Consider the following 12,166-nt stretch of genomic DNA (forward strand, 5'->3'; position numbering starts at 1 on the left):
CTCTCTCCCTCTCCCTTCCTCTCGCTCTCTCTCCCTCTCACTTCCTCTCTCCCTCTCTCTCTCCCTCTCCCTTCCTCTTACTTCTTCTCTCTATCCCTCTCTCTCTCCCTCTCCCTCTCTCTCCCCTCTCACTTCCTCTCTCCCTCCCCCCCTCTCCCTCTCTCTCCCTCTCTCTCCCTCTCTCTCTCCCTCTCACTTCCTCTCTCTCCCTCTCTCTCTCCCTCCTCTCTCCCCCTCTCTCCCCCTCTCTCCCTCCTACACAGATGTACCAGTTTATTGCTTGGTGTCGGTTAAGGGTTCTCTAGCTCCAGGCTAATAATGAGGCTGTGATGACTCGAGAGACACACACACATACACACAAATAAAATCTAATTTGATTGGTTGCATACACATATTCTGCGAAAAGATTATTGTGGGTGTAAAGAAATGCTTATATTCCAACAGTGCACTAATAGATAACAATACATGCAACAACAACAACAAGGAATTAAGAAATATACAAATATTAGAACAAGCAATGTCAAATATAGTGTCTATGAAATGTGTGTTTGGACGTTATGGTCATCATTTGAAAGGTGTTTCCTCATTGGTGCAGCTGGCTTCCAGGTTAAGTGGGCGAGTGAATATGCATATCAAGAATGTGCATATCCTTGCTTCAGGTCTTGAGCTACAGGCAGTTAGATTTGTGTATGTCATTTTAGGCGAAAATTAAAAAAATGGGTACTATCCTTAAGAGGGTAATTACCTATGCATATGCATGTTCTTGATACCATTTGAACGGAAACACTTTGAAGTTTGTGTAAATGTGAATTAATGTTGGAGAATATACACATTAGTTCTGGTTAAAGAATACAAAAAAAACTGCATCTTTGAAATGTAAGAGAAAGGCCATACTTTCAGATAGGCGTCTATGTGTCATTTAGATGTTGGCCACCAGATGGCAGCAGTGTGTGTACAAAGTTTCGGACGATTCCAGTGAAGAATTACATTACTGCACAATATGTTGTATCAAGGCTGCCAGGTGTTTGCCAAAAGTGCCGAATTGGTCAATTGATACTTGTTCAAGTACTTAACTATAAGAGAACATATAAAAATGCTATGGTAATATATATTTTTTAGTTTACACACTCCCATAAATGTCACACATGATGGATCATTAGCTTATACACTAACTTTCACACATCTAGATGGCCGGGCGGGGTGGGTGTGGAGGCAGAGACAACAGTGGGGTCAAACTGTAGAACCCAGTTCCTACATTTGAACATAGAAATTGATTTTATCAACAAAACTATGCTACATTTTATCTCTGGAACCCTCAGTGACAAATCAGAGCAAGATTACTGAATGTAAGTACATTATTTACCTTCAGTGGTGAATGTATCAAACCAGTTGCCGTGATAAAAGTTTTTTGTTGTTTTGCACTCTCCTCAAACAATAGCATGGTATTTTGTCACTGTAATAGCTACTGTAAATTGGACACTACAGTTAGATTAACAAGAATGTATGCTTTCTGCCCATATCAGATATGTCTATGTCCTGGAAAGTTGGCTGTTCTATACAAAGTCATTCTAGTCACTTTAGCACACGTTAGCAACAACCGTCCCGGTTTAGGGACACCCATCCTGTAGAGGTTTAAGAAGTGTGGTTTGGTGTGTAATTTTTTTGGAGGACACATGACTCACACCTCTCCCTCCCGAGCCCATTGGGGAGTTGAAGGATAAAATAAAAAAAAGATATAGAAGGTGTGTATAGACAGTATAGACAGTAGTTATATAGGATGGTGTGTATAGACAGTATAGACAGTAGTTATATAGGATGGTGTGTATAGACAGTATAGACAGTAGTTATATAGGATGGTGTGTATAGACAGTATAGACAGTAGTTATATAGGATTGTGTATAGACAGTATAGACAGTAGTTTATATAGGTGTGTATAGACAGTATAGACAGTAGTTATATAGGATGGTGTGTATAGACAGTATAGACAGTAGTTATAGGATGGTGTGTATAGACAGTAAGGTTATACAGGATGGTGTGTATAGGACAGTATGGACAGTAGTTATACAGGATGGTGTGTATAGACAGTAGTTATACAGGATGGTGTGTATAGACAGTAGTTATATAGGATGGTGTGTATAGACAGTAGTTATATAGGATGGTGTGTATAGACAGTAGTTATATAGGATGGTGTGTATAGACAGTATTTATAAGGACTGGTGTGTATAGACAGTAGTTATACAGGATGGTTGTGTATATACAGTATAGATAGTAGTTATACAGGATGGTGTGTATAGACAGTATAGACAGTAGTTATATAGGATGGTGTGTATAGACAGTATAGACAGTAGTTATATAGGATGGTGTGTATAGACAGTAGTTATATAGGATGGTGTGTATAGACAGTAGTTATACAGGATGGTGTGTATAGACAGATAGACAGTAGTTTTGCAGGATGTTGTGTATAGACAGTAGTTATACAGGATGGTGTGTATAGACAGGTCGTTGTCTAGGATGGTGTGTATAGACAGTAGTTATATAGGATGGTGTGTATAGACAGTAGTTATACAGGATGGTGTGTATAGACAGTAGTTATATAGGATGGTGTGTATAGACCGTAGTTATATAGGATGGTGTGTATAGACAGTAGTTATATAGGATGGTGTGTATAGACAGTAGTTATATAGGATGGTGTGTATAGACAGTAGTTATACAGGATGGTGTGTATAGACAGTAGTTATACAGGATGGTGTGTATAGACAGTATAGATAGTAGTTATACAGGATGGTGTGTATAGACAGTATAGACAGTAGTTATATAGGATGGTGTGTATAGACAGTATAGACAGTAGTTATATAGGATGGTGTGTATAGACAGTAGTTATATAGGATGGTGTGTATAGACAGTAGTTATACAGGATGGTGTGTATAGACAGTATAGACAGTAGTTTTGCAGGATGTTGTGTATAGACAGTAGTTATATAGGATGGTGTGTATAGACTAGTATATAGGGATGGTGTGTATAGACAGTAGTTATATATAGGATGGTGTGTATAGACAGTATAGACAGTAGTTATATAGGATGGTGTGTATAGACAGTATAGACAGTAGTTATACAGGATGGTGTGTATAGACAGTAGTTATATAGGATGGTGTGTATAGACAGTATAGACAGTAGTTATATAGGATGGTGTGTATAGACAGTAGTTATATAGGATGGTGTGTATAGACAGTAGTTATATAGGATGGTGTGTATAGACAGTATAGACAGTAGTTATATAGGATGGTGTGTATAGACAGTAGTTATACAGGATGGTGTGTATAGACAGTAGTTATATAGGATGGTGTGTATAGACAGTAGTTATATAGGATGGTGTGGATGGAGGTGTGTACAGCAGTAATCTCTTAGCTCATCTTGTCTTTTTTTTGTCCCTCTAGAATCCCAAAGAGGGACTTAAAAAATCCCAAAGTCGATCATTCATCAGCAACATCAAGCAAAAGGTGAGATCATCTCTGAACTTTCACTGTCATCTTTGTCCGTTACAGACATCAAGATGTCCTACCAGATGGTCATGTCTCTATTGCTTGTTAAATATCTTTGTCCATAATCTCCAGATCGTAACTCAGCAATGTTTGTACTGTCTCAGATCTGCCAATGGGAAAAGTCCTTTCTATTTAAAACTAAACCATTGGTTTTCTAGTGATGGGGTTTAGATGTTGAGCCTCAGAAGTCAGGATAGTGATCTATTGACACAGGGTCCAGTTTGTGAGGCTGAAGAAAGCCCTGCTAACTGTCTGTCTGTCTGTCTGTCTGTCTGTCTGTCTGTCTGTCTGTCTGTCTGTCTGTCTGTCTGTCTGTCTGTCTGTCTGTCTGTCTGTCTGTTTCTTCTGCTTGAAGAGTACTTATCATGTCTCATCTCCCTCTCTCTTACATTGATCCAGTCTCTTGATCCGGTTTAATTGTCTAGTTGGTATGTGTGTGTGTGTGTGTGTGTGTGTGTCACGCTGTTGCTAATCCCCTCCACAAGGAGGAAATGGCTTTTTCATGTTAACAGTCATACATGTTGCTACTAGTGGTGTGTGTGTGTGTGTACTACCCACTGAGCAGCCTGAAGACTGTAATTACTGACAACATTCTCCTCCACTCCTCCACTTGAACTTTAATAGATATGTTATGCTACCTCTTCCTCTACCACACACACACACACACACCACACACACACACACACACACACACACACACACACACACACACACACACACACACACACACACACACAAACACACACACACTAGTAGCTTATGTTTTGAGTGCTACATGTATGAATGCTAAATGTATGAATATACGACCGCTAAATGTCGGACTGCTAAATGTCGGACTGCTAAATGTATGACTGCTAAATGTATGAATGCTAAATGTCGGACTGCTAAATGTCGGACTGCTAAATGTATGAATGCTAAATGTATGAATATATGACTGCTAAATGTCGGACTGCTAAATGTCAGACTGCTAAATGTCAGACTGCTAAATAATGTAGGACTGCTAAATATAGGACTGCTAAATGTATTAATGCTAAATGTATGACTATATGACCGCTACATGTAGGACTGCTAAATGTAGGACTGCTAAATGTATGACTGCTAAATGTAGGACTGCTAAAATGTCGGATGGCTAAATGTCGGACTGCTAAAAGTATGAATGCTAAATGTATGAATGTAGGACTGCTGAATGTAGGACTGCTAAATGTAGGACTGCTAATGTAGGACTGCTAAATGTATGGACCGCTAAATGTAAGGACCGCTAAATGTCAGACCGCTAAATGGTCGGGACCGCTAAATGTCGGACTGCTAAATGTCGGACTGCTAAATGTCGGACCATTAAATGTTGGACTGCTAAATGTAGAATGCTAAATGTATGAATCTAGGACTGCTAAATGTCGAACTGCTAAATGTATGAATGCTAAATGTATGAATATATGACCGCTAAATGTCGGACTGCTAAATGTCGGACTGCTAAATGTAGGACTGCTAAATGTATGAATGCTAAATGTATGAATATATGACCGCTAAATGTAGGACTGCTAAATGTTTGACCGCTAAATGTCGGACTGCTAAATGTCGGACTGCTAAATGTCGGACCGCTAAATTTATGAATGCTAAATGTATGAATGCTAAATGTATGAATGTAGGACTGCTGAATGTAGGACTGCTAAATGTAGGACTGCTAAATGTATGACCGCTAAATGTATGACCGCTAAATGTCAGACCGCTAAATGTCGGACCGCTAAATCTCAGACCGCTAAATGTCGGACCGTTAAATGTCGGACTGCTAAATGTATGAATGCTAAATGTATGAATGTAGGACTGCTGAATGTAGGACTGCTAAATGTCGAACTGCTAAATGTCGAACTGCTAAATGTATGAATGCTAAATGTATGAATATATGACCTCTAAATGTCGGACTGCTAAATGTCGGACTGCTAAATGTAGGAGCGCTAAATGTAGGACTGCTAAATGTCGGACTGCTAAATGTAGGACCGCTAAATGTCAGACCGCTAAATGTCGGACCGCTAAATGTCGGACTGCTAAATGTAGGACTGCTAAATGTCAGACCGCTAAATCTCACACCGCTAAATGTCGGACCGTTAAATGTCAGACTGCTGTTTAGTATGAATGCTAAATGTATGAATGTAGGACTGCTGAATGTAGGACTGCTAAATGTCGAACTGCTAAATGTATGAATGCTAAATGTATGAATATATGACCTCTAAATGTAGGACTGCTAAATGTCGGACTGCTAAATGTAGGACCGCTAAATTTATTTTAATTTTATTTTTTATTTCACCTTTATTTAACCAGGTAGGCTAGTTGAGAACAAATACAAGCCGATTTGACACACTGAACTCTGTCTGCAAAGTAGTTGGTGAACCAGGCGAGGCAGTCATTAGAGAAACCAAGGCTATTGAGTCTGCCGATAAGAATGCGGTGATTGACAGAGTTGAAAGCCTTGGCCAGGTCGATGAAGACGGCTGCACAGTACTGTCTTTTATCGATGGCGGTTATGATATTGTTTAGTACCTTGAGCGTGGCTGAGGTGCACCCGTGACCTGGCTCGGAAACCGGATTGCACAGCGGAGAAGGTACAGTGGGATTTGAAACGGTCAGTGATCTGTTTATTAACTTGGCTTTCGAAGATTTTAGATAGGCAGGGCAGGATGGATATAGGTCTGTAACAGTTTGGGTCTAGGGTGTTACCCCCTTTGAAGAGGAGGATGACCGCGGCAGCTTTCCAATCTTTAGGGATCTCGGACGATATGAAAGAGGTTGAACAGGCTGGTAATAGGGGTTGCAACAATGGCGGCGGATAGTTTTAGAAAGAGAGGGTCCAGATTGTCTAGCCCAGCTGATTTGTACGGGTCCAGGTTTTGCAGCTCTTTCAGAACATCTGCAATCTGGATTTGGGTGAAGGAGAAGCTGGGGAGGCTCGGGCGAGTAGCTGTGGGGGGGGGGGGTGGAGCTGTTGGCCGGGTTTGGAGTAGCCAGGAGGAAGGCATGGCCAGCCGTAGAGAAATGCTTATTGAAATTTTTGATTATCATGGATTTATCAGTGGTGACCGTGTTACCTAGCCTCAGTGCAGTGGGCAGCTGGGAGGAGGTGCTCTTGTTGTCCATGGACTTTACAGTGTCCTAAAATTTTTTGGAGTTAGAGCTACATGATGCACATTTTTGATTGAAAAAGCTAGCCTTTGCTTTCCTGACTGACTGCCTGTATTGGTTCCTGACTTCCCTGAAAAGTTGCATATCGCGGGGACTATTCGATGCTATTGCAGTCCGCCACAGGATGTTTTTGTGCTGGTCAAGGGCAGTCAGGTCTGGAGTGAACCAAGGGCTACAGTGGATTTAAAAAGTCTACACACCCCTGTTAAAATGCCAGGTTTTTGTGATGTAAAATAATGAGACAAAGATAAACCATGTCAGAACTTTTTCCACCTTTAATGTGACCTATAACGTGAACAATTCAATTGAAAAACATACTGAAATCTTTGAGGAAAAAACCCCCCCAATAAAACAATAACCTGGTTGCATAAGTGTGCACACCCTTAAACTAATACTTTGTTGAAGCACCTTTTGATTTTATTACAGCACTCAGTCTTTTTGGGTAGGAGTCTATTAGCATGGCACATCTTGATGTGGCAATATTTGCCCACTCTTCTTTGCAAAAGCGCTCCAAATCTGTCAGATTGCGAGGACATCTCCTGTGCACAGCCCTCTTCAGATCACCGCAGAGATGTTCAATTGGATTCAGGTCTGGGCTCTGGCTGGGTCATTCCAAAACGTTAATCTTCTTCTGGTGAAGCCATGCTTTCGTGGATTTGGATGTGTGCTTTGGGTCGTTGTCGTGCTGAAAGGTGAACTTCCTCTTCATCTTCAGCTTTCTAACAGACGCCTGAAGGTTTTGTGCCAAAATTGCCTGGTATTTGGAACTGTTCATAATTCCCTCCACCCTGACTAAGGCCCCGGTTCCAGCTGGAGAAAAACAGCCCCAAAGCTGATGCTGCCACCACCATGCTTCACTGTGGGTATGGTGTTATTTGGGTGATGTGTAGTGTTGTTTTTGCGCCAAACATACCTTTTGGAATTATGGCCAAAAAGTTCAACCTTGGTTTCATCAAACCATGACACACATCCCACGTGCTTTTGGGAGACTTGATGTTTGTTTTTGCAAACTTCAGCCGGGCTTGGATGTTTTTCATTGTAAGAAAAGGCTTCCGTCTTGCCACCCTACCCCATAGCCCATTCATATGAAGAATACGGGAGATTGTTGTCACATGTAGCACACAGCCAGTACTTGCCAGAAATCCCTGCAGTTCCTTTAATGTTGCTGTAGGCCTCTTGGAAGCCTCCCTGACCAGTTCTCTTCTCGTCTTTTCATACATTTTGGAGGGACGTCCAGTTCTTGGTAATGTCTCTGTGGTGCCATATTTTCTCCACTTGATGATGACTGTCTTCACAGTGTTCCATGGTATATGTAATGCTTTTTAAATTCTTTTGCACCCTTCTCCTGACTGATATCTTTCAACAATGAGATCCCTCTGATGCTTTGGAAGCTCTCTGCAGACCATGGCTTTTGCTCTGAGATGCAACTAAGACAATGTCAGGAAAATCCTACTAGAACAGCTGAACTTTATTTGTGATTAATCAGAGTCACTTTAAATGATGGCAGGTGTGTAATGACTTCTATTTAACATGAGTTTGAATGTGATTGGTTAATTCTGAACACAGCCACATCCCCAGTTATAAGAGGGTGTGCACACTTATGCAACCAGGTTATTGTAAGGTTTTTATTTTTCATTTTTCCCCCTCGAAGATTTCAGTTTGTTTTTCAATTGAATTGTTCACATTATAGGTCACATTAACAGTAGAAAAAGTTCTGACATGATTTATCTTTGTCTCATTCTTTTACATCAAAAAAACCTGGCATTTTAACAGGGGTGTGTAGACTTTTTATATCCACTGTATATCTGTTCTTAGTTCTGCATTTTTTGAAAGGGGCATGCTTATGTCAGACTGCTAAATGTAGGACTGCTAGATGTATGAATGCTAAATGTATGAATATATGACCGCTAAATGTCGGACTGCTAAATGTCAGACTGCTAAATGTTTGACTGCTAAATGTAGAACTTCTAAATGTCGGACTGCTAAATGTAGGATTGCTAAATGTATGAATGCTAAATTAATGAATATATGACCGCTAAATGTCGGACTGCTAAATGTCAGACTGCTAAATGTTTGACTGCTAAATGTAGGACTGCTAAATGTCGGACTTCTAAATGTCGGACTGCTAAATGTAGTATTGCTAAATGTATGAATGCTAAATTAACGAATATATGACTGCTAAATGTCGGACTGCTAAATGTCGGACTGCTAAATGTCGAACTGCTAAATGTCGCACTGCTAAATGTCGGACTGCTAAATGTCGGACTGCTAAATGTAGGACTGCTAAATGTAGGACTGCTAAATGTCGGACTGCTAAATGTCGGACTGCTAAATGTCGCACTGCTAAATGTCGGACTGCTAAATGTCGGACCGCTAAATGTCGGACCGCTAAATGTCGAACTGCTAAATGTAGGACCGCTAAATGTCGGACTGCTAAATGTATGAATATATGACCGCTAAATGTCGCACCGCTAAATGTCGGACTGCTAAATGTCGGACTGCTAAATATAGGACTGCTAAATGTAGGACCGCTAAATGTCGGACTGCTAAATGTCGGACTGCTAAATGTCGGACTGCTAAATGTCGCACTGCTAAATGTCGGACTGCTAAATGTCGGACTGCTAAATGTCGGACTGCTAAATGTCGCACTGCTAAATGTCGGACTGCTAAATGTCGGACTGCTAAATGTCGGACCGCTAAATGTCGGACCGCTAAATGTAGGACCGCTAAATGTAGAACTATGACTGCTACATGTATGGGCATGAGCAATGCTAATTGGAATTATCTGTGTGTGTGTGTGTGTTCCCCCCCCCCCCCCCCCCTGCAGAGACACTCTAAATCCAGGCTGAAGTCCCAGAGTACGGATGGAGAGGAGGACGGACAGGAGACCTCTGGGAGAGAGGCGGGAGGACAGATCACCAGGTCAGCTCTCAATGGCTCTCTCGTCATACTGACCCATGCTCATTGCTGACTCCCACCTTGAGATTTGCATGGAGAACTCAACATTCACACGTAAATCATGTGTTATGTCATAGTGAAATTACATGCATGGATTTCAAATTAGGATTAGTGAGTTAGGTTCTTCTGTTCTGTCAGCTCAAATCCTGCTATACCTGACAGAACAGCAAGCTGCAGCCTGGAGCAACTTCCACTCATGTGTTTGAAGGACCCTAAACCCTTTTTACGCGCCCTTAATCTCCTTTGAGTGCCCTAAGTGTCTATTTATTGACCGTAACCAGACTTTGAAGTGCCGTGTCTGTGTGTGTCCCATCTTCTTCGAATAGTCGATCACGTGTGTGTGTGTGTGTCCCATCTTCTTCGAATAGTCGATCACGTGTGTGTGTGTAAAAGTGTGAAATGTTAATACATTATGTATGTGTCTTCAGGGACAGTCAAGGTGGATGTAAGGCTCTTCGTGTGTGTGTGTGTGTGCGTGCGTGCGTGCGTGTGTGTGTGTTGTTGGCCTGCCTCCATAACCCTTTAGTGTGTCAATGAAAGCTGTTTGATCTGGTCTGTGTTAGGTATTTCCAAGTGATGCTTTTCCCTGTGGGGTGTAAACTGTGATTCTGTTGGGTGTAAACTGTGATTCTGTTGGGTGTAAACTGTGATTCTGTTGGGTGTAAACTGTGACCCTGTTGGGTGTAAACTGTGACTCTGTGGGGTGTAAACTGCGATGATCTTCCCTGTGGGGTGTAAACTGTGATGCTGTGGGGTGTAAACTGTGATGCTGTGGGGTGTAAACAATGATTCTGTGGGGTGTAAACTGTGATGCTGTGGGGTGTAAACTATGATTCAGTGGGGTGTAAACTATGATGCTGTGGGGTGTAAACTGTGATGCTGTGGGGTGTAAACTGTGATGCTGTGGGGTGTAAACTGTGATGCCCTTCTCTGTGGGGTGTAAACTGTCACTTTGATGGACACTCCGCTTTACTTCCCATGCTGTTGTCACTGTGCATGTCTTTCCGTCCTACTTTCTCATTTCTACTCAATTCTATCCATTCTACTCTGCCTCTTTATCCATTCTACCTCTCCTTCCTCCTTCATACTCTTTCTGTGTTTTCTTCTTGCTGTAGGGGAGGGAGGAAGAGGAAGACAATGAAGCTGAGTAGAGATCTGTCAGACCTGGTTGTTTTCACTAACTCTGTGGCCTCTCAGGAGGGACTGGACGACAGTAAGAAAACACACACTCTTAAAGACATTATCTCTCTCTGCTAAGCCCTTAACCAATCCAAAAACAACCCCCACCACACCCATCAGTCTCTCTCTCTCTCCCCCTATCTCTCCTTCTCTCATTTCCACTCCCTCTCTCTCTCTCCCCCTATCTCTCCTTCGCTCATTTCCACTCCCTCTCTCTCTCTCTCCCCCATCTCTCCTTCTCTCATTTCCACTCCTTCTCTCTCTCTCTCCCCCTATCTCTCCTTCTCTCATTTCCACTCCCTCTCTCTTTCACTCTATCCCTCCACCCCGTCCTCTTCCCCACCCCATTCAGTCTCTCTGTCTCTCTCTCTCTCTCTCTCTCTCTCTCCCTATTCTCCTTCTCTCACTTCCATACCCTCTCTCTTTTTCATCTATCTCCTTTTTCACTCACTGCTCAGCCCTTTCCTCTCCTCATTTCCTCTCTCATCCCTCTCTCCTCTCGTCTGTCAGGTACTCCGGGGAATGTTCTGTCATTCAGTGAGACTCGTGCCCAGCAGCTAGTGAACCACAGAGCTGAGCGCTTCCTATGTTTCAACCAGCGACAGCTGTCTAGAATCTACCCCTCAGCCTACCGGATAGACTCGTCCAACTTCAATCCTCAGCTCTACTGGAATGTGGGCTGTCAGCTGGGTAAGAAACAACACGTCTGAACGATCTTATTGTCATGTTTTGCTGATAAGTAAAAAAGCATATGGCATTAAATATATATTTTTTAAATAAACAAATACAAAAGAATACATATCTCTGCCCGGCCATCTACCTCCTCTCCCCCAGTCCTCCTCTCTCTCTCTCCCCCAGTCCTCCTCTCTCTCTCCAGTCCTCTTCACTGCCTCTCTCTCTCCCCCAGTCCTTCTCCCCTCTCTCTCTCTCCCCAGTCCTCCTCTCTCTCTCTCCCCAGTCCTCCTCTCTCTCTCCCAGTCCTCTTCACTGCCTCTCTCTCTCTCCCCCAGTCCTCCTCTCTCTCCCCCAGTCATTCTCTCTCCCCCAGTCCTCTTCACTGCCTCTCTCTCTCTCCCCCAGTCCTTCTCCCTCTCTCTCTCTCCCCCAGTCCTCTTCACTGCCTCTCTCTCTCTCCCCCAGTCCTTCTCCCTCTCTCTCTCTCCCCCAGTCCTTCTCCCTCTCTCTCTCTCCCTCAGTCCTCTTCACTGCCTCTCTCTCTCCCTCAGTCCTCTCAATTAAATTCAAGGGGCTTTATTGGCATGGGAAACATATGTTAACATTGCCAAAGCAAGTGAAGTAAATAATATATATTTTTT

General features: G+C 42.5%; 1 protein-coding gene across 1 annotated transcript in view; it reads left to right on the forward strand.

Annotated features, from left to right (window-relative positions):
• Window positions 1–12,166, forward strand: part of LOC115163913 (1-phosphatidylinositol 4,5-bisphosphate phosphodiesterase eta-1-like) — a 118,459-nt gene that overhangs the window by 80,013 nt on the left and 26,280 nt on the right. The window contains 4 exon segments of the mRNA XM_029716112.1: window positions 3,435–3,497; window positions 9,541–9,635; window positions 10,787–10,884; window positions 11,361–11,540. Of these exon segments, the coding sequence (XP_029571972.1) occupies window positions 3,435–3,497; window positions 9,541–9,635; window positions 10,787–10,884; window positions 11,361–11,540 (436 nt within the window).

The sequence above is a fragment of the Salmo trutta genome, chromosome 26 (genome assembly GCF_901001165.1).
Source record: "Salmo trutta chromosome 26, fSalTru1.1, whole genome shotgun sequence".
Taxonomy (NCBI): Eukaryota; Metazoa; Chordata; class Actinopteri; order Salmoniformes; family Salmonidae; genus Salmo; species Salmo trutta.